This window comes from Idiotropiscis lumnitzeri, chromosome 2, assembly GCF_059441095.1.
Source record: "Idiotropiscis lumnitzeri isolate Australia: NSW breed Sydney's pygmy pipehorse chromosome 2, RoL_Ilum_1.0, whole genome shotgun sequence".
Lineage (NCBI taxonomy): Eukaryota > Metazoa > Chordata > Actinopteri > Syngnathiformes > Syngnathidae > Idiotropiscis > Idiotropiscis lumnitzeri.
Genome location: NC_142392.1, coordinates 6,294,651 through 6,318,103, shown reverse-complemented (window position 1 = coordinate 6,318,103; position 23,453 = coordinate 6,294,651). Strand labels below are relative to the sequence as shown.

The 23,453-nt window shown below is 44.5% G+C and overlaps 1 protein-coding gene and 1 long non-coding RNA gene across 2 annotated transcripts in view; one reads left to right on the top strand and one right to left on the bottom strand.

Annotated features, from left to right (window-relative positions):
• The window catches only part of tafa5a (TAFA chemokine like family member 5a), an 88,209-nt gene extending 77,666 nt beyond the window's left edge, over positions 1–10,543 (bottom strand). The window contains exon 1 of the mRNA XM_088289055.1: positions 9,833–10,543. Coding sequence (XP_088145181.1) covers positions 9,833–9,944 — 112 coding nt within the window. The 5' untranslated portion in view covers positions 9,945–10,543. The remainder of the gene's footprint in view (positions 1–9,832) is intronic.
• LOC148341475 (uncharacterized) overlaps positions 1–23,453 on the top strand; it is a 64,644-nt gene that overhangs the window by 26,141 nt on the left and 15,050 nt on the right. The window lies entirely within an intron of this gene.

Below are 23,453 nucleotides of genomic sequence, written 5' to 3'. Positions count from 1 at the left end.
TCGCGGCAGCGACCCGACACGAAACGGCGAGGAGCTATTCATTCCTCCGCCCGGAAGCTTGAAGCGCGTCGACTTCCCCGTGGCCTCTTCAGGCGTTGACTAATTAGGTAATTACACCTCTGCGAGTGTGTGGGATTGATCCACCCACCGACTAGCCCTTACCAAGTAATTTTTTTTTTTTTTTACCGCCGACATTCCCATTGTGTGGCTATCTATGACGGTTATCGTAAACGATAGCCTCGCTCGCGTCTTAATTAGGGAGACTAATTGCGACTCAAGCAGCTATTCGTGAACTCAAGGGCTCCCCCTACAGATGTGAAGTGGCACTTACTTGACGGGAAATGTTCACATTCGCCAATAATTACACTCGTATATTCATATTATTTTACTCAAGATCATCATCGACTTTTTATACACGTCGATATAGTCACTCTTTCTTTTACCCGCTCATCGTTTTCTATTTTTAGAGGTGTTGGGCTGCTCCTTTAATATTTCATAGCGTAGATCCAGGGTTGCCATCGCCGTGACCGAGACTGAGAATTTCGTTATTAATTGCCTGTAAAGGGGTGACGTGATGAGTAAATTTGTGCTTATTATCGTTTTAACACAAAGCATGCTTAAAAGTCATTCACTGCCAGCATAGGTAAAATGAATTGACTTTTTGACGTATATACCCGTCAATGGGAGGGAATGAGTTAATCACCTGACCCCCCCCCCCCATATAAGACCTATTTGGATGAACGCGAGTGATATAGCAACGGAGGCTGATTCCAAAACGGTCCAATTCGCAATTTGATAGAAGGTTGTCCCATGCACGTCTCACACACACACACACACACGCGGGTGTTGCCAATTGGGTCCCCGCTGAGACGGTGTAATGAGCTCTTCAAGCCTTGAGAAGCAGGCGCAACTCACATGTTCCGCTGTCATTGTAACAATGGGAGGTTTTATCAGTGCCAAAGCCTCGGGAGGGAAGGAGCGTGAGCAGAGGCTCGAGATATTGTGTACAAAAGAAAGCGCGAGTCGGGCTGAGATGGAGCATGATGGAAATATATATAAAAAAAAAATGTAGTGCCTGAACAGAGGCGTGTTTCAGCGTGCAGATGTGGCATAATTATACTTTCCGGAAAAAAATCCAAGACAGCATTTCATATTTACTTGAAAAAGTGAAGCGTGGTGAGTCTGCCGCCGACAGTTCACGGGTTACTATGCAATTTTAGTCTAATAAATAATGTTGAGATTTAATCAGGTGCCATCCAGCTGCTAATTTTGCTAAAAATAATCAAACAATCCGCTTCGACACGCCAGGAATAGTCAACGCCTGCTAGTTACTCGGACATATGGCGTCAGTGGATTCTATACAGCATGGATGGCAGCAGGAGTCAGCTGCTGCTGGCATGAGGAATCAGGTCGCGCATTGTATACATTCACTGATCGCGTACAAAAGCCCCGCAGTCAGTCATTCACCACCTGCACTGCTCGAAGAAACTGAAATAGAACAGCGGCAATGTCGCGTTCAGATCTGTCATGCGCGGGAACATCCGGGCCTTCTACCGCTTTATCGGAGCGCGTTCTCCTTTCAGGCTTGCGTCTTGATTTTCTTTTGTTATGCTGTCACGCAGACAGTTTCGTCTTGTCTTGGATTGTTTGTTGCGGCTGATAGGAGCAGTCCGAGACGTTTGTACAGTGGGCCCAAAATGGCCCCCGGGCCCCAGGTTGGACACCCCGGTTGTAACGTATTTACTGTTTGATTTGTAACGATTCCGCATCCTCCTGCTCCCGCCTCCAAACCAGGCGGCCTCTCAAATCAAATCTTTGACTGTGTCCCCTCTCCTTTTTTTTTTTTTTTTTTAAACTCCCGACGACAGCAGCCGCCCGCAAATCAGCTCATTGTTTCCACATCCCCAATCTGGATGTCGGCTTGGCAACGGCGAGATAAATGAGGGCCGTCGGGTTGCAATTTCCATATCATTCACACATCCAGAGAACGGGAGCCAGAAGAGAAACAAATACCACTAACAAGCATTTTTTTTTTCTGAGTACGTTTAAACTCTTCTTTAGTCGGTTCAACCCGAGACAACCCTGGCTCATCTCAGGTCAAACCTGGTTGCCTCGCAGGTTCGGAGACGCGAGGCAATTAGCGCCAAACCTGCGAGCTACACGACTGCTGCAGCCAAATACAGAAGCACGCGGAAAATAGTTTTTGACAAAAGAGTGATGATTTCTTTTGGACGAGAGCTGTCCGATTTTTTCTTGCTCGCGCGAGGGGCGAAACATCTTCAGTCCAAATTGCGATCGATCGGGGCCAGGTTGGAAAAAGTAAATGAAGCCAAACTGCAAGAGCTAAGGGGAGTCAGCTGACCTCGTGTCAAATCAATGGAACGAGATTTAGCGTGTTAGTTTAAAAAATAAATAAATAAAAAATACGCGAAAAATTCAGGCTCTGGAAATCCGTTTTTGTCTGACTCGGATGACGATCTAATTATATATTCAAGAGCATTGTATCGATTTCCGGCTCGTTTTTTTTTTTTTTTGTTGCTTCATGACTCAAAGATGATAGCTCTGCATTTCTCCAGTCACTTTCAAAACTGAATCCAGACCAAGAGTTCAAACCCACAAGGGTCTTTTTTCAAATCCTATCCCAAAATCGGCACCATCATCAATTTGGAGTCGCGACGAAATGTTGCGCGGCTTTAATGAGCATGTCTTTGTATTAACATGCAATTCACGGACAAAGAGCTTTTTTTTCCGGCTCAAATGATGTCTCGGAGCCACTCAGGTGTTCTGATTCAAATTAAAAATCAACCCTCGTGTCATCTCATTAGCGACTCATTCAGAGGTGATACAATGGCAAGTGATGACGAAGAAACAAAACGAGGAGATGCTTCGGTTCTCAAATTAAAAAAAAAAAAACGGTCGTGGTCATGGAGCGCGCGGCACCGAGCCAAGCGTCCGAACTCGGCCGCTTATCCGAGCTGCGCACTCGATGACACGCGGGGGAGGGGGCGTGGGGGGGGGGGGGGGCACCGAGAGTGCAGCTGTCACAGCGGCCATAAATGTCCTGCCGATTTGGCTCGCAGACACATTAACATTGAATCGTCGCTGTCAGCACGCGAGTCAGCGCGATGCGGAGGTGCGCGGGGGCGTGCGCACGCGGGGGCGCGCGCCGCCCCGCCCCGCCCCGCCTCGAGTCGGAGTTAGCAAACGCCCTGGAGGTCCAATAAGAACTTTGAGAGCGGTGAAAGTTTGGGATCTCGAGAGGGGATAATTGATTGAACGGAGTTGACGTCAGCACAATTTTCATGGTGCCGGCGACTTCGTGTAGATCAAGACGGCTGCGTGCGCTTCTGCGCGCCACCTTAACTACCTCTCAGGCCGCCCATTGTGACAAATGGCTTCTGTCTCTTCTAATGTAATATTTGTTTTCGCTTCAGAGAGCCTCCGGGCTGCTCCGTCTGCAGACTGCTCTGTTGTGTTCGTTGACTTTATTCCCCGGCCGGCTGTCAATTGGCGGAGCGTCTCGGTGTCCTCGTCTGTCTGTCTTTTGTCACATTGGCTCAACTGCGCCCCCCTCCCAAACCCGCCACCCCCCTTTTTTTTTCTCTTTCCGAGCACTTCCTACAACTCCCTTGTCGACCTCTGGCTCTGTCTGTCTCGCGCTCGCCATTTCGCTGCCTCCTTGCGCTCTCCGTCACTTACTCGGCAACCCCCCCCCCCCGTCATCCCCCCCCCCCCCCGCTCGCGCCGCCGTGTCTTTGCTCCAGATGCTAGCTGTCTCAGCTCCGTGGGCCGTGACTCCGTGATGGGCCCCTCCAGGAATTCAAAGCACCATTCTGGCATTTTCTTCCAAGCAATTGGGTTTTTGTAGTAATAAAGGAAAGGAGGTGGGAGGAGGTGGATGGGTGTGTGTGTGTGTGTGTGTTTGATTAGCTTTAGCATCTCTCTCCGGATGGGCTGACTGGCCCAAGGCAAAACATGCACAAGTGAGCATCCGTGAATCCTCTCGAGAGGGAAGCACAGCGCCAGACTCCTGTCTAAATTCTGACCCAATTAAGCACAACCCTTGCTTGAATTAAAGAAGTAGTTACAAAGCAAAAAGTAAAACAGGCGCTCTCACAAGACTTTTCGGAGGACTACGAGTCACGGCTATTATCCACACTGTGAATAAAGAATGTCCGAACACGGTGAACCCTCGCTCAAGGGTTAGGGAACAATCGCGAATGTGAATAAAAATGTTGAACTCATTCACTGCCATTGACGGCTAAAGACGTCAAAGATCTATTTTTATTTACTCAGCTGCAAGTGAATGAGTTTTAGTTGCCCATTTTAATTGTTCAAAGCCTCAATTCATTCACTACCAGCCGAGGAAGTAAAATTAGATCTTTGACGTCTTTAGCCGTCAATGGCAGTGAATGTTAATATACCAATGCTAGCTACTTGTACGCTAACGGCGACGTGATGTCGGCGCACATTTTCTAAGCTCAACGTGACTAAACAAGTTAGTTGCCTGGTGTGAAGGACCATACTGTGTCACGTTTGGCAAATATGGTAACCATGGTTACCACGGTGACGTCTCATATGAGTCCTGTAAAAAGTTGGCGTTCTAAGGCGCCATTTTGAATTGTTGTGACACGTTAGTTAGTTTTCAATGAAAAAAATAAATAAATAAAATAAAATGTGTCCCCAAAAAGGCTGCCCAATTAGAAGCGTCTCATAAAATGTTAACCGCAGTCCATTATTGAAAAAGTAGTTTTGGACTTCAACCGGTTTTCATGTTCCCGGAACGGCGCAAGCTGTTGGCGTCAGCCATAAATGAGCGCGTCCTGGTGCGATGTAATTGCCTCAAAGCGTGCTGACCTCGACACATTTTAACGCTGATGGGATGACGGCCGGGCCGGGCCGGGCCGGGGCCGGCGCCGACGCATCGCGAGCCCGCCAGACGCTAACCTGAGGATCACCGCAAGCCTTCCATTAGGAAGTGCCCCCTCTTCAGGCCCATTTAATGTCAGCGGCGCCCTTTTTGCGCGCGGAAAGAGATCCCGCGCCTGCTTAATATTTCATATTTCAAGTTGCAAAATGGTAATATGTCTTACTTGACTTATAAAAGTTGAGGCCTTCCGTATGTGGAATGCTCATTATGCCATAATGGCAAATGCGACCCTCCCTCCGCTTCGTACAAACGCTCATCACTCTCTTTAAATTTTGCAAGAGTGCCGTCTAAAAAGCTCTTCAAATATGTATACGCACTCTGGCCCAATTTCCCGGGGTCCATAATGTGGCGTTTCCCTTTCTCACAGGAAGACTTAACAAGTTGACTTCCTTTTATGAATTTACCTCCCCGGGCCATCGGCGGGGCCGCTCTGCTACTCCCTGACAGCGGCTCCTCTCTCAGCCTTCCCTCCCTGCAGAGGAGAAGGCTCGGGGCTATGCTGGAAATAGGATAACATATTCAAATATGTGCACGTGTTCACCTACAAGTGAGGTCAGCCCAGTCCCGTTCTGTTTTTTTTTTTTTTTTTTTTCTCCCCGGCTGGTGAATCAGCCCCGGTGGAGGCTTCTCAGACATCAGACAAAAAAAAAAAAAAAAAAAGGCAAGTGTTTTGTCTGGAAGCATGCACTCTGAGGTATATGTATATGCATCGCCGTGGCAACGGTTACATGCCTGAGCTATCCGGACACGTCAGCGGCGCTTAGGAGCGGTCCGTCGTTTTGATGGGAAGACAACAAACAAAACAAAACGGGGAGGTAGGCGAGCACGCAGAGTAAAAAAAAAATGAGAATACGCATAACTATGCATGTATGGACTTCATGGTGATATATCTGGATCCCCGTTGCGGGCATGCACGCTAACGGGACACTTGATTAGGTACACCTGCACTAGGTGTCTGTCTGTCTCGTAAAGTTGTTTCCACAAATGGAAATGATCAAGGTCACTTACCGTATTTTGAACAATTTTGAACCATGTGGCTTTTCTGGCGATTTTTTTTTTTTTTTCGCCAGTAGGGGCGCCCCATAGTTCCGAAAATACGCTAAATATTTCTGGAAATAAATACATTTATTTCAATCTAAAAAATTTTTTTTTTTTCTCTTGGGTCTGCTCTGTTTTTATTAGCAAAGTTGTTTCCATGTTAAAAGGCACTTTTTTAAGAATCGTTTTTTGTACCTTAATGTGCATTCACAGTACAAAATCGTTCTGGACATGCAATGAAAAAATACTTTTTTCAACACAGAAAACTGCAGCTTATAGTCTGGTGTGACTTGTATATTAGTTTTTTTATTATTTAATTTTATTTTTATTTATTTTTTTCCCCCCAAAAATAGTTGCTGCCGCTTATATACGCGTGCGCCTTATAATCCGGGAAATACGGGAATTGGAATGACGTCATTATTCATCAACTCCAAATTATATATCTTTGCTAATCTATCTATGCTTTTAATGTAAGTAGTTTTAATTTAAATACCCTGCTAAAAAAAAAAAAAAAAAAAAGAAGAAGAAGACTGGCACGGGTACACGTCAGCCCCAGCCCCGCCCCCCAAACTGCAATTGTTGCTTGTTGTTTTTGCACGTCGGATTTTGTGCGGCTATTTGGACTGATTCCGTCGTTTGAAAAGCTGCAGGTGTGACGTTAGCCCCTTAGCGCTCGTGCGGCGCGCGCATGCACCGCGTGCGTCTACGTGCTAACACACAAGAGCGCATTATAAGAACCCCCCGTGCATCAGCAGTCGCCGCGGGATTTCACGCGCCGGGAAGTGCATCCCTCATCAGGACCGCGAGCATGCTAAACTGTAGCTAACCCGACAGCTAAGATTAGCATACTGATTAGCTCACCCAGCCCGAGCAGACGACAGCCTCATGAATAAAGAGCGATACAAAAAAAAAAAATGTACCGCCAAGAGGTTCCAGAGGAGGGAGCTAGAGGCAGATTTTTTTTTTTTTTTAAGAATGTAATCAGCGGCTAGTGAAGCATTCTTGTGTGATTAGAGTTTCAAACAGCCTCTTACAGCTCGAGCAGTTAAATTGTTGAGCGTCTGCCATTTATCTTGCCAGTGTTTCGCTCTCGTCTCTCCCTGACTGATTGTCTTGCTTCTCGCTTTGCTCCCTGCTCCCTTCTCACTATGCGCTCCTCTTCCTCCTCAGCGGGCGGTCGCCTTTCTTATTCTTCACCGGCCCTCCTTCTATCCGCTTCCCTGTGGATCAAGCCCCTTTAAACGCCCTCATTTTCCCGCAGCGGCTCACATATTCTTCCCTTCCCAATCAAAGGACATGGAGTTCCTGCGACGTGTGAAGTCGGATGTTGATTCTAGGTGACGGGCGCCATATGAATTGGTGCTGTAATCAAAGAGCGCCCGGAAGCCGCCGCTTTGGCGCACCAGACCAACTCGGACACACAATTGATTCACCCACATTGTAATTTAAAAACAATAAATGCAAACCTCAGATGAGCCATTTCAAAATGTCCCAACACCCCTAAGACGCGCTCATAATTAAGATAATAAAACAAATGATGCAACATATTTTTTTCGCAATTTTTGTACAAGCGAATTTAGACTACCGTATTTTCCGGACTGTAGGCGGCTACATTTTTCCTTGATTTTTGAACCATGCGGCTAAAACAACGGTGCAGCTTTTCTGTGGATTTTTTTTTTCACCAGTAGGGGTGCTCTATAGTTCCGAAAATACGTTAAATTTAGATTTTTTTTTTTCCTTGGGTCTGTCCTGTTTTAATTAGCAAAGTTGTTGCTGTGTTAAAAGGTACTGTTTTAACAATTTATGTGCATACACGGTACAAAATTGTTCTGTACATGCAGTAATCAACACATTTTTTTCAACTGCGGCTTATAGCCTGGCGCGGCTTGTATATCGTTTTTTATTTTATTTTATTTTATTTTTATTTATTTATTTATTTATTTTTTAGGGCTGGCTTATATACAGGTGCGCTTTAAAGTCCGAAAAATGCAGTAAGCAGCGTCACAAAGTAACCAAAGTGGAAATCACAAAACAAATAAATACATAAAAATTAAATAATTGGTCATCGATGGGCAGCAACAAAAAAAATTTAAAAATTGCGACCCTGTTTCTGGTTTTGAGGCTCCATGTACAATATATTGTATTGCATTGTTTTTTACTGAACCGCAAAAACTTGGTGCAATTGTCAAGGAATGCATTTTAGTTCAAAATTATCCAGCATCCCAAAACGTAGAGAGTGGTGAAAGCAAAAGAGGGCAACAAAAAGTGCTGAGAGAGCAGAGACTTCAATGCAGTCGTCGGCTCAGACCTTCAGTGCCTAAAAAAAGAAAATTGGAGAAAGTGCTGCAAGTTTGTGTGAAGCCAACATGTAGAAGAGGAAGGTCAGGGAAAATACGAAGGGACAAGAAAAAAGTTGCCGCGAAAAGATGGAGTCTTCAGAAGCTCCACTTGAATTGATTAGGAGCCAACGTCAGAACAAGCCTAGAGAAGATGAAACGCAGGCACTCGGGGAGCGAGAACAAAAAAAAAAAAAGTGAGAAATATCAGATTCATTTCATCACAACTTCTCAGAGAGCGAAAAACAAAAAGCTTCCCTTCGCCGCTGTGTAAGCTTGAGGTCAGCAAACAGCTGAGCGCAGTATGAGCTGGAGATGTTATAAAAGCACACAAGACAGATTATTACGGCGAGGCGTGAGGTCGAGCTCCTCGGGAGGACGCCGAGACTTGCTGACTGAAACAAACACCCGAGCGCCGCCATTGATTGGCCCAAAGCAGGAGATCAATCGACATGGCCGAAGCCGGCGTAGGAGGGGGGAAAAAAAACTCTCTGACCAAAACCTCAGACTTTTCAAAACTGGGCCGCCCCATTGATGACACCGGTACCGGTGCTGTTCAGATAATGGGGAATTGCTAACTTATGCTGGTTGTATTATTATTATTTTATTTAATTTGGAACGCGGCACACAGCGCGTTCCATACGCGGATAGCCAATTAAACTTCATGAAAGTGAAAGGACAACGAAGCTTATGAATGGCTAATGTGCTTCAAGCCAGGATGATTATATTAATCATTAACTGAGGGGGCTAATGGTATACTTTTTTTTTTTATATATATATATATTTTTTAATCATTCCACGTGCAGTATGCCAGCTGTATCGTTCCTAACGCGTGACTCACATGCATTTGTCGAAGAAGGGCAAGAGTGGGCTTCAGAAACACAGACAGTCCCTGTGTGGCCAAACGTGCGCGTCGGCGTGCGTGCGTGTGAATACATTTGCCTAATAAGGTCGAATGAACTTGCTGTTCGTCGGGAGTCGGGTCTCTGATGCGTCCTCTCGAGTCGCTGTTTCGTGACGATAACGGGATGACTGACACATGACTGTGTGACCTCAGTCAGTCTGCGACAGCGACGTAGCCCCGGGGACATGTGAGTGTGTGTGTGAGAGAGAGTGTGTGGTGTGTCCAAGAGAGAGAGAGGCTGAAATACATGAGACGGCATCAGTTGCCGAGGCAAACAAATCCGCTTTTTGTCGCGTGTGTGTTTTATGAGCAATCGATACAGTAAGAAAATGCCAATAGTGGAAGGCGTGATTGTAAATAAGGCCTAAGACAGAAGGAGGGAGGGTTCAGTTCCCTTTCTGGAGCCCATGAGCAAGGCAGTGTGTCACGATTGCATGTAAAATAAAAAGAATAGAAAAACACTGCCATTGGCGACTATAAAAGCCAAAAAAATGTACATTAATTTATCCTAAGATGACAGTATTAATAGGATTATTTTTGCGTGTGTTCTATGAGGACTCCTACTTAGCATGCGCCCCCACTGCGCACCAGAGTGGGGGCCAACCCGCGCGCACCACCACTTACCGCAGTAGACAACCAAGAGCGCGGCGAGGAGCACAAAAGCCCAGAAAGTTGACGACATCCTCGGCCAGCGACCGGCGTCCTTGCGTCCGGCCGAGCGGGTCAACGATGCCATGAAAGAGCACGCAGAGGTTAAAGACGGAGGGAGGTGTGGTGGTGAATGAGAGGAGGAGGAGGGGGAGGGTTAAGAAAAAAAAAAAAAAAACAGCTCACAATCCAAATGGGGGTCTTGTGGCGCTCATTTCTCCGCGTTATTTCCACTTAAGAATAAAAATGACCGGCTTGGCTTGAGCAAGTGGGAGGAAAAAAATAGGTTGATTTGCTCCCGTGGTAGTCTGATTACCAGTACGCAAAAGAAAATATTACATCCTCCAGGTTGTAGCCCCCCCCCCTCAACAAAAAAAAAAAATCCTTTAGTTGTCGACCCTCAAAAAGTGCACTGAGTCTTAATTTCCGACGAGGAGAACGCGCCGGTGGCTGATTGCGCTGAGTGGATGCTCCAAGTGTTCAATCATCTATACCGCAGCGTCGTAAAAAGATCCTTCCACCTGTGCTGCCTGCTGATTTTTTTCTTCCCCCCTCCCTCCCTGCCCCCTCTCACTCACACACTTGCGAAAGCCGCCGAAGCCACTCCAAAATAACAGCGAGGTCCTATGCAGTTCAGTGATTACGCATGGAGCAGCGACACGAGGGAGCCGGGCACCAAGTAGATCACAGCGTGCATGCTGGAAGATCGTGAACGCATGAGACCAAAGTGAGAGAGAAGAGAGAGAGAGGGAGGCAGCGGGAGAGAGTGAGAGAGAGAGAGACGGAGAGGGGGAGGCAGAGAGAGAGAGAGAGAGACAGGGGGAGAGAGAGAGAGTGAGCGTGAGAGAGAGAGCGAGAGAGAGGGACGGACGGAGGGAGAGAGGGGGGGAGAGAGAGAGAGTGAGAGAGGTAGAGAGAGAGTTAGAGAGACAGGGGGAGAGAGAGAGAGAGACGGAGAGGGGGAGGCAGAGAGAGAGAGTGAGAGAGGTAGAGAGAGAGTTAGAGAGACAGGGGGAGAGAGAGAGAGAGACGGAGAGAGGGAGGCAGAGAGAGAGAGAGGGACGGAGGGAGGGAGGGAGGGGGAGAGAGAGAGATAGTGAGAGAGGTAGAGAGACAGGGGGAGAGAGCGAGAGAGAGAGAGACGGAGAGGGGGAGGCAGAGAGAGAGTGAGTGTGAGAGAGAGAGGGAGGCAGAGAGATAGAGAGAGAGGGACGGAGGGAGGGAGGGAGGGAGGTAGGGGGGGAGAGAGAGATAGTGAGAGAGACAGGGGGAGAGAGAGAGAGTGAGAGAGAGAGAGACGGAGAGGGGGAGGCAGAGAGAGAGAGAGCAAGACAGGGGGGGAGAGAGAGAGAGGAGAGAGAGTGAGCGTGAGAGAGAGAGAGGGAGGCACAGAGAGAGAGAGAGAGAGAGAGAGAGAGAGGTAGAGAGAGAGTTAGAGAGACAGGGGGAGAGACAGATGATGTCCTAAACGTTCAAATCAGCTAATCAATATGACATCACGCAATGAGCCCCGTGAGGTTGCAAAACCGCCTGGGCGAGGGGGCGGAGTTTATGGAATAAGCGTTTGACGCTTTTCATTTTTTTTAATTTATTGATATATTTCACGCTGTACCTTTGAGTTTTGGATTCATTTATTAATTAATGATTAGTGGTCAAAAATGGCGAAAGTAACTCCGGCATTTTCCGGTTGGCAGATTTGACTTTGGATAAGAACACGGGGGGGGGGAAAAAAACCTCCTCGTCATCTTTGTTGTTGACAGAAAAGTCACCTGACCGAAACCTCGTATCAGGTTCGCTGCTCTGCGCGTCGGATCGGATTTCAGTTGAGACTCTCGTCGATGTACAAGAGCAAATTGAACAGGTGTCCCTAATGAAGTGGCCTTTAAATGAACAGTCACCTATTCAATTCCGAAAAAAAAAAAAATTAAAAGTACGAGACGCCAAGTTCTCTCTTAGAAGCAGACCCCCGGGAATCAAATCGCACCTGCCGGTCACGTATTTTGTATAAATAGCGCTCAAACTTGGGTAACATTTCCGCCAAATGAACGATTAATTAATGGACATCCTCAAGTTTCGCCTCGCCGCGGTAATGAGCTCCAAATTGGGCGTCTTTTAAAACCGACTATAAAAGCGCACTAATAAAATGGTTAATTGCGGTATATGCCTTTCCTTGTAATCCGCTAAATCTGTGTGTAATTGCTCCGTTTGACTACTTTCAAATCCTCCGCGAGGACTCATCGGCGAAAAGCGGCTCTCGTGGACTCTTCTCGTTAAAACGGAACAACTTCATCAAGTCGCTGCCTGCCAGCCGTTTCCATTTATCGCAACCATCATGCCTTGATCGAACCTTGCGATTTGTTTACCTGTCACTCGACAGATTGTCACTATCGGAGTTTTTTTTTTTCATTTCCAACCAATCTGTTGGTTCCGGGGGATTTGGACCGATTAGCCGAGTTTGTTCTGCGCATCCGCCTGATTGTTTGATTTTGAGCTTTTTTTTAATTGAATTCCACTTTAAATCACTTCCGCTCTGCATCTCGTTCCTTCGCTATTAAAATGCCTTCCTTGACCACAAGGGGGCGCAACCTGTTGGCCAAACATGCTCGACTTCATATGTCACGTCCATGAGCTTGACGCTGGCATCCAATTAGAGGAGGAGCCGTTTGGATTCAATTAATGGCGTCGTGAATGAAGCAAGTCGGCCAGTGTGGGAGCGCCGTACGATTCGAAGACAAGAATGCAAACCTTTTTTTTGTCCGGACACGTGTCAAATATCATATCGTTCATCCCGTGTCTGTTGTGCTACAAATCGCAAACGCTGGTGTGGAGCTTCGCCTCTCGTGGCGGGACTGATCTTTCGCCGCCCGCCAAGCTTCTCAGACCTGACCTTTCGCTCCGCCGCTCGGCTTTGATCTGGCCAGACACGAGCGTCGCCGTCTTCTTCTTCTTCTTCTGCTTTGCCAGTCCACTGAGGAGTGCTTTGAAAGTAAACAAGTCTTCGTGATTGAAGCCAACAAAGCCACGGTGGCACCGCCCGTGATTCGGCCGTTATTTTATTTTGAAATGGTGTCTGCCCCCAATTTACAAAATCCACTTCGTACAAATGTTGATTATTTCATTTAGAATCCTTGCGCTTCCGAAAATGTCCAAACTTGCTTCGCTAACGTGAGCCAGCCATTTTCAACACTTTAGATTCTTTTTTTAAAAAAAAAAATAGCCGACACACACCAACAGTGTCGATTTTTTTTTTTAAATGTCAACGGTATGAGATTTTTGTTAAAACTCTTAAAATGTGATCTTATGCAAAGGCAGATTTTGGCACTCAAGCTACTACCGCCGCTGATCTTGTGTTACTTGGAGATGACTAAAGCGGACGCTTCTGCTTACAATACAATCCAATATAGCTTTATTAATATAGTGCATTTTATATATATTTATTATTATTATTATTATTATTATTTAAATATTATTATTTAAATATTATTATTTAAATGTTATTATTATTATTATTATTATTATTATTTATTTATTTATTTATATTTTATTTATATAGCACAATAAATTAATTAATTAATAAAATAAATAGAAATTCATTTTTTCTTTCTTTATTTTTTTTTTTAATGTCCATCCATCCATCCATTCATCCAGCTCCACCTCAGGCCATTATTTGGTCGACCCAAATTAAACAATTTAGATATGGCAGACGTCAGAATTGATCTTCCACTGGCGCTGAGCGTCTGATTTCATCCTTTGGAAATGCCCGTGCCGCAATTGGACAAATGGCGTCAGAGCCCAAGGACGATATTTCTTCCAGCAGTAGGGCTAACTGTTGATCCCAGGTAAACAAGCGCATGGGAACGCACCTGTTTGCCCCCCCCCCCCCTCGCCCACCCCCCGCTGGTCTTCGAGGCTGTCGTTTACAAATGGATAACAGGTGCCTTTGCTTGTATTTGCCTCGGCGGCTTGGCACACCGCCACAGGCCAAATAAATAGAGCGAGGCTACATTATTTTATGAATTGAAGAGGAGGAACTCAATAAAAGATGACAACGCCGAAGCTGTGTTGCCACCTGTGTGCCACTTGGACAAAATAGAAAGGGAGGTGACAACATCATTTTAGGCCATACTTGTTTTTATAGTAAAGCGTGGACCAAAAATAATCATTCGTCTTTGATGCCAGGTGTGTGTGAGGTATTTTTTAATCCACTTTTAGAGCAGACACCATGCAATAATCCCCCCCCCCCGCAACTGTCACCTGCCCCCACCCCCCACTGCCAAATATTACATCATATCCGATATTAGATAATCACCATAGCGACAGGTTACTTTCTTTTCCGCTTTTCTGCGGAATCAATACGAGCAAGCGTCGCTTGCCGCGGCATCCGTTGCAGCTGAGCGCCGCTGGTTGCCTATTGGCGCGGGTTTGTGCGGAAGGTGCAAATGAACAGGGGGTGCGCACAATTCCCGTCGGAAGTGATTTTGTGTCGCTTCGGGCCTGATGGAGGTTTTACAATCCCGTTGCACTGATGTGCTGGCTAGCGTGCGTTGGCAGTGCCACGTTTCACTCGGCGTGACGCGGTGGTGGGATTTTTTTTCTTTGACAATTATCTGCAGGCATTTCTCTTTCTTGTGAACAAGGACCCGTTAATTGCCTTTGCGCGGTCTGAAATGAAGTACAGCGAATGCTTTAAGTCGACGACTCCCCAACTCATTTGCATGGTAATTAATATATTTGTGTGGAAATCCCCAACGCGTCCGCGTGAGCTTTTGGGGAGATGCGCTGCGAGTGCCTGGAAACAGAAGATGAGCACGGAGCCGTGCTCTAATCAAAGTCAGTGTGTGTGTGTGTGTGTGTGTGTGTGTGTGGGGGGGGGTGCGTGTGTGTGTGCCTGTTTTCCTGTTGCTTTAAATCTGCCAGGCACAGTCTGACGCCCATAAAAAGAGCATTTGTCGAACAGGAAACAGCTCCTTAACCAGTGGGCATTGTTTCTCGGTAATGTGCCTCCGTGTTGGGAAAGGAAATTTGAACGACCTGAAAATGAGGTTCACACGGGAACGAAACGGACTGATTCACGGGGAGGCGTCTCGTCATTGGTCGGATGCTTCAGGCGGAATTCGATCACATACAGCCACCTTGAAGTTGATTCGATCGGTCCAGACCAGCATTTTGGAACGCGACCTCCCCCCACTCACGTCCCTAAATATTCAAAAGTGCGACCATTTCTGCAATTCCCTCAGCTGCTATTGCACTTGCGCACCAACACTTTTTTTTTTTTTTTAAATGATTGGAATGCAGGACATGGCTCAGTATCCTCAGGTAAAAAAAATAAAATAAAATAAATGAATAAACAATAGCCACTGCTGGAAAAAATACAGAAAGCAAAAAAAACAAGATTTGGTTCTGTGCTGCAAAAAAACTTAAATAATCGCAGATGGCTACAAAACGGTCACATGACCTCATCGGAGAAAAAAAAATACATTTGATTTTAAAAATAAATGTCTTTGAAAAACCACAATATTTAGAAAATAAAATATTAGCAAGGTTTATTTATTTATTTTTTTCCAAGTTTGGCGGGCCGAATTAAAACGCTTAACGGGCCGCATGTGGCCCCCGGGCCATAGTTTGCCCACACCTGCTCTATGATCTTCCCTAGGTGTGTTTTTTTTTTTTTTTTTTTTTGATTTGGCATACCAAGTTCCAATCAAAGGAAAACCCTCACCATGTTCTACTTTATTTGAATCGGGTGGCAGCCAAGCATCAAAGGCGCGGCCAAACAATCCCGGCCACACAGTGGCGATGAAATGACAATTTTTGATCCGGCGGGTGCGAAACGCCAGCTCGCCTGATTAGCCGCATAATGCGAAGAGGCGGCTAATCTACTCCGACGTTTAACGAAATCTTTTCTTGCTCCCGTCGCACGACCCCCCCCCCCCCAAATTGCTTTGACTGGCCAGACTCAAAGCTGGCCGACAATCTTTGCGGGCGCATTTGGATGACAAACGCCAACTGACTCGACAAAGACTTGAGTGGAAAAGAACGACTGCTGTTGGCATAGCGGCCCCATTTTTTTTTTTTTTTTTTTTATAATCTTTCAAATAAACCCTCAGTCCAGGGAGCCATCTTGGCACATCAGAGCAAAGCAGACGCAATTAATAGCACTAATTGCAACGCTGTTTCATTTTGCCAAGCTTGTATTTTTTTTTTGTTTTGTTTTTTGTGTATAGGTCCTAAATCACTTGGCCAAAGTGACGCGAATGGAAGCACAAGCAATTAGATCAATTATACCTGCGATTATCTGGAAACAACGGTCGCTGTGCCCTGTTGCTTGCCAATACACAATTGCGGATAATAGTGAGCAATGAGAGGACTAAATGAGAAATGAGAAAAATAAAAAATAAATAAAGGCCCTGAAAGGAAAGAAACAGTCACAAGATTAGCAAAGATGACTTGTCCTATTAGAAGGATGATTAAAGGCGGTTAATCGTCGCATGTACGAGATTTTCCCGACGCCGTTAATTATTTTGTTCCGTCCGCATTCATCGACATTCACGAGGCGCCCGCGTCCCATTCACAATCCGCTCACAAATGTAAGCCGCTGACCTTATGACTGCGGATGGGAATTTATGCAGCGCATTATCACTGATTCACATAAAGATGTACTTTTAAATTGGCCCATTTTTATGCGGGGAGCTGTCTGATAAGACCGCCGCTTTCCTCTGCAATGCCCGTGCACAACTTTAGATTGTAGACACGAGCGCGGTTAGTTAACTCCGATGGGGTAAAAAAAAAAAAAAATGTTGAATTTACTGGATTTTATTTCGTCAAGTGCCTGCGCAACAGAAATCACGTGCGTCCAGGTCCTTTTTTTAAATAAATGCATCTGGATCCAAATGATTTTATTTCTTACAACCGTTTGGAAAAAAACTAAATAAATAAAATAAAAATGTTGAATTTAAAAAAAAAAAAAGAAAAAGTATCTGGTTCCAACTGATTTTATTTCTTGCTACCGTTTGGCAAAAACTAAAAAAATTAAAAAAAATAACAGAAATCACGTGCGTCCAGGACCTTTTTAAAAAAAAAAAAAAAAAAGCATCTGGTTCCAAATGATTTTATTTCTTGCAACCGTTTGGCCCAAAAAAAATAGAAAAAAAATTAAAACAAATAATTATAATAAATAAATAGGTAAATAAAAATGTTGAATTTACTGGATTTTATTTCGTCAAGTGCCTGCGCAACATAAATCACGTGGGTCCAGGACCTTTTTTTTTGGGGGGGGGGGAATCATCTGGATCCAAATGATTTTATTTCCTGCAACCATTTGGCAATAAAAAAAAATAGGAAAAAAAAATATCTTTGTGATATGTGTTGCCACGGTAACAACGCTTTTTCCTAGTAGCATGATTTTGAAGGTCCAGTTGCCGTCTGTACCATGACCCACTTCGCGACGGACTCATGCCGCTTCGCGTCACCTCCCGCTCTTCATCTTCTTACCAAGTGGTAGGGCAGGTCCGTGGCGTTTAACCTCCATAACGTCGCCGAACCCTCGAGAGAGTCGTGGAGGTCGGGCGCGGGTCGTTTGTCCACCTGGCTGTCAAGTGCGAGTCATTAGAGTCACGAGGTGGGGTGTGAATAAGTGTTCAAGTGTCCGGGATGACATGGCGGGGTGTCGTCGCCGATGACTGATAAGTACCGTTCGCCGACCACCTCTTCTGATGACTGATGCGTTCCGTCGCGTGGACGCAGATGGCCTCCTTCACTTCTCTTTCAAACCATCTGTCTTTCTCTACATTAGTGTCTTTAAAGAAGTCTCCCCATGGAGTTGCTCACATCCACCATGTTTGGGGGGGGATTTCGGTGTTGCCAGGCTTCATTTAAAGTGGGCCAAAAAGTAAAACTTGGAACAAAGCCGCGGTCCAGCATTTAATTTTTTAAAAACAATATAAATACTGATTTTTTTTTTTTTATTGAAAATTTTTATTCGAAGTTTTTTTCTTAATGCAATACAATGTTTATTTATTTTTTTAAAATTACTATTATCATTTTGAATGTTACGATTAACATATAGAACAGGCCTGGGCAAACTACGGCCCCGGGGCCACATGCGGCCTGTTAAACGTTTGAATCCGGCCCGCCGAACTTGAAAAAAATTAAATGAATAAACCTTGGTAGTGTTTTATTTTTTAAATACTGTGGTATTTCAAAGACATATATTTTCTTGTCATGATTTTGTTCATTTTCATTTTAAATTAAATGACCAAAACACTCCATCCATCTGCTCCTGGTCCGGCCCCTCTGTCGAATTTTAGAACCCATTGTGGCCCACCGATCAAAAAGTTTGCACACCCCTGATATAGAATGTAAAATGGTATAATAGTCATTTGGTATAGCCTCACGGGCCAACTATCAATAATCTGTGGGCCGAAATTGGCCCGCGGGCCAGAGTTTGACGCCTATGGTTTAAAGCTTTGTTGACTGATCCGAAAAGTTCAGAGAACGCACAAATTAAGTTGGCGAATATCTAATCTATTCTCTTTGTGTCCTAAAGTGCGATGTTAACTTTATTGTAGCAAAGTCGTAAGTAAGTCCTTCGAGATTTGCGCTTTGGAGGTTCAACCCGTCACGATCCAGAACAGATCCATGGAAAGTCATCGATACATTTTTTTTTTTTGGACCGTACGGTATTTATATCGTTCACTCCGCTGCTAATCGTATTTTTTGCGGGGGGTGTTTATTATTTCCCACTTCTGTTGACGATTCTTATTCGCACGTTTGCATTAAATCTATTGTAATATTTTTTTCCATTCATATCTGCATGAATGCCGTATATTCTTTTGGAAGCTGCCTCCTACCGGCATTAAACCTGTAAAACCAAGAATTCCCATTACGCGACTGATAACGGCTTATTATATTTTTTTCTGTCGCATTCAAAATACGTTGTGGTAGAAACGACTAGTATGTCATTAAAAAAAAAAAAATCAATAGTTTAACTGAAGCCCGATTAAACCAAACCCCCCAAAAAATAAATAAATCGCTGCTCATTTCCCGATTTCACCGGGTGATATTTGCAAATGATAGCCTGAGAGCTCAATTACAAATATAAATGGATGACATTTTGTTTGCCTGTGGTTCAGCAATAATAGTCTTAAAAAAAAAAAAGAAATCAATTTCTCTTTCGCCTCGAATAAAATATTGAGGCGCTATTGTGCGTGCGCGTGTTATCGATTTGTTAATTGACTCATTTAATCATTCATACAATTAACCAGCTCGTACAGTCACGCCGCCCAAATTGCTACAAGCAATACAGGAATGCGATTCCACCGCCATCGGACGTTATTTTCCCGTATTGATAACTCGAGAAGAAAGCGTGTTTATGGTGCCGCCGCCGCCAGTGAAAGATGACACTAATGCTCATTTCAGATTGTGGTTATTAGTGAAACCATGACAACCGAGACATAATATTTACAAAATAGTGGCCACGGTCTTGCTCGTGTCATTATATGTAAAAAATAAAAAATGTGACGACGACTGAGGCATGTTCGGCATTTTCTTTCACCGATCTTGTTCACATCAAGCCTGCGATGATCACAGCCTCGCTCTTTTATTCCATATATAGCGTTTCCATTGTGTGGCAAGGACACGTAAAAAAAAAACAAAACTCCTCTCCTCTCTATCTACAGCAAATCTCCCGTACGCCAGTGCGAGCATGAAACGTTTTTCTCTTCAATATTTAATGATAACAGCTGTGACTGTTTAGCCTGGAAAAGATCTTTCCTGCATGTTAACCGGCCGCGAGGACGCTGAACATTCCTCACGACTCGACAGCCCGCCCGCTGCTAGCATGTTGCTTTTAGCGCAAATATGATTATCTAAAGCCTCGGCTGAGCCGCTAACATTAACACCGCTGTTAATCTTGTTTTCTCGAGACCGCCCCCCCCTCTTCCTGACTTCGGATGCATTTGGCACAGGGGTTGGGCAGCTCCTTACAGCATGCTAGCTGGTGCGTCGCTATCAAATTGATGTATGCTATTTAAAATCCAAATTGGTAAATGGTGACAAGAGCTTTGATAAGTTATTTTTCATTCCGTTGCCTCTGGGCTGCTTAGCGTAGTCAACCAAGACGCTGTGAGAAAGAATTTAAAGCCGGCACACACGCTGGCGCTCTGTATTTGAAATTTCCGTCCAACATTGATCATGACAAAATTTTACAATGAGAAAGTGTAAAACGGGGGGGAGCCGTGCTGAGTGCTGAGCGCAGTGGCTCGTTTATGGAGATGGTGAGACAATATCATTTTTTTTTTTTTTATTATTATGAGTTTTACCCCTCCCGCGTGCTTTAAACACATTCAAACTTATTGGAACACATTCTTAAATACATGGTAAAAGTCGTTCAACATGCAAATGTAAAATATAGAAGAAAAATTTTCTTTGATAGGTACAAGGTAAAAGGGGGTGTTTGCACCTGATCCCGATTAAGTATATTTCAAGGAACTGTAAAAAAAATAAAAAATAGGACCCTCTGTGTTAACTCATTCAATCCATAAAACGTACATATATTTTTTCAAAAACGTAGTCCCCGCCTCCCAAAGACGTATTTATACGTCCTAGCCTTTTTTTGCGTCATAGCTCCGTTTTTTTTTTATAGCATTAGAACACGATATTCTGTTGACCTCGCAAAATCCAGAAAAACGTTGGAATCGAGGGGTTTCCTCTCGTGAAAATTTCCGGACTTAAATGAGACAAAAAGCATCCATATAAACAGCGGGTGTCGATGAATCGCGGGGATTTCCGCAAAATAGCAAGGGGGAATACTTTGTTTCTACTTACAGCAATCGGTTGAGAGGCGCAAATCGTTTAATTTCCTTGATAAACCTTCTTGAGGGAGCACGCTTTCATCGCAAAAGCATACAACAGCAGGTTTTACATGAAGGCTCAAGGCATCGCCCCGGGGGAGATTTGCTAACCAGCTTTGCTCACAAGATGACAAACGTGTCAAAGGAAGTAAGAGATGGCGGCGGATGAAATGCAAACACAGCTGGATGTTTGCATCAGATAACCGCAGGCTGCGTTCTCCAGGTACGGTTAATTGGCTTGATGATGACGGATGGCGAGTGGTCGCTGTTGGCTTGACTCAGATGAGTAAAAAAAAAAAATTGCGGATAAGTTGGAGAACAGAAGAGAAGGGATACGTGGAGTCCCCTTTTGAAAAGATGATCACTTTGGACAGCACTGTGAGCTCTCACACAAAAGCGTCCACAATTTGTACAAGGGAGGAAGATAAATATCGTGAGACTACGGGAGACAAACAGTCAAACGCCAAAAGACGTTTGTGATATAATCGTAGTTTCAGTTTGTAAATGCGAAATATATTCAGTTACCGTATTTTCCGGAATACTAGCGGCTACTTTTTTCTTTCACCAGTAGGGGCGCTCTATAGTTCATAAAATACGCGAAATTAATCTCAATTTTTTTTTTCTGTTTGAATTGATTATAGTCTCGTACGGCTTGTTTATCTGTTTTTCTTTTGTTTGTTTTTTCCGCAAAAAAGAGTTGGCACGGCGTATATACAGGTGCGCCTTATAGTCTGGAAATACGGTCGCCGTAGTTTCAGTTTGTAAACGTGAAATATATATCCAGTTAACGTATTTTCCGGAATAATAGCGGCTACTTTTTTCTTTCACCAGTAGGGGCGCTCTATAGTTCAGAAAATACGCTCAATAAATCTTTTTTTTTTTTTTCTGTTTGAATTGATTATAGTCTTATACGGCTTTTTTATCGTTTTTCCGCAAAAAAGAGTTGGCACGCCTTATAGTCCGGAAATACGATAATCATAGTTTCAGTTTGTAAACGTAAAATATATATTCAGAGTTTTGCTTTTTTCCCGATGCTCATGTGTCATTGTCCAATTCAACCAGGAGCTCATTGCGGTCAAAACATGCGCACAGATCACCGTAGAAAATGAAATTAGCGCGCGTTCAAGAGAGCCTGAACCGCATCTCGGAGTCAGCCCTGCATTCACAGCACACCTAAGTCCGCAGATGTAATTAACCGGGGTTAGCATACAGTTCACAAAGGCTGCTCTTGGGTAGATAACCGCGCACAAAAGATGGCAGCATTGCATCCACGCACACACAAAAGCATCCCAGGTACCCCGCCTCCTTACGCATTCATGCCACGGATGAAGCGATCGATTCCTAACCCGGGGATTCGATAGTAACCACATTAATCCGCCACTGGGCACAGTCGGCGTGTCTAGCAGACAGCCACTCTGTCAGCCGTTTCTCTGCTGCCTTCCTGCCATCGCTATTGGTTGACACAGTCGGAGGAGTCGGCGTACTCGTGCACCCGCCGCAGACAGGAATGAAAGACGGAAATGAAATGAAATGTCACTATATTGTTATGCTTGCCCTTTGCAAAGTGCCCGGTCCTTTGAGACAAATCAAACTGTAACGGAAGGCAAAGTTCAAGCATGTGAAGAACTGTGTGGGGGTGTGTGGGTGTGTGTGTGTGTGTGTGAGTGTGCGTTTGCGGGTTATCATCGCAAACATGGACACATGCATAACTTGTTTTTGACCAAAAAGTTTATTATCCGACCAAATTTAGTGCCACTCGAAAAAACCGCGACCGAAATGACAAAATGTATAAGGTGTGTTATAAGGTACGGGTTGAACCGACTAGTCGATCTTACCACTACACAGTGAATAGTGATATCCTGAAGTCGATTAATAGGTGGACGGGCATTTTGAAATATTTTACTAATGATATTGTGTGTTATAATTTATAAAGGCATGCATTTTTAAAAATGAAATACCGTAGTTTCCGGGCTATAAGATGCACCCGCATATAAGCCGCAATAACAACAACGAAAAAAAACCAAGAGATACGTGAACAGATTCGGCAACAACTTAGCTAATTAAAACAGAACAGACCCAAGAGGAGAAAAAAAAAGAGATTTATTTAGCGTATTTTATGAACTATAGAGCGCCCCCTACTGGTGAAAGAAAAATCCACAGAAAAGCCACTCCGTTGTATTAGCAACATGGTTCAAAATCGAGGAAAAAAGTAGCAGCTTATAGTCTGGAAAATACGGTACTCTACTTTGGCGAGAAGTCAAAGTTGTCTTTAACTCATTCGCTGCTATTGACGGATATACAAGTCCAAAAGTACATTCATTTTACTTATACATCACCTTAGCATTGTGCAAAAATGTCGCACATGCAAGCGCCAGGCCACTCGCCATGGCAACCGACAAAAAAAAAACATGTTCTCCATCTCATTAAATTAAACCCAAATTTTCTATTTCACTTTTCCGGCGTTGAAAAGTAAACCCACGCTAGCTTCGTTGGACGTTTCTAATGCCGATTTTGCCTTTTAGCTTCACAAGTTTGCATTACTGTCGAGCATTTGAGCTGCGATAATGCATCTCAACTTTTTTTTTTTTTCTCGACACACTCCAGCGCACACCACCTGTCTGCATTAGCGACTCGTTCTTCCCCCCTTGTGAAAAGCAACACTCTGGAATTGACTGAAAGAAGGACAATTGGAACGAGCGCGCAAGCTGCTGGCAACTTCCTTCATGAATTCATTACAGCCTGACTCG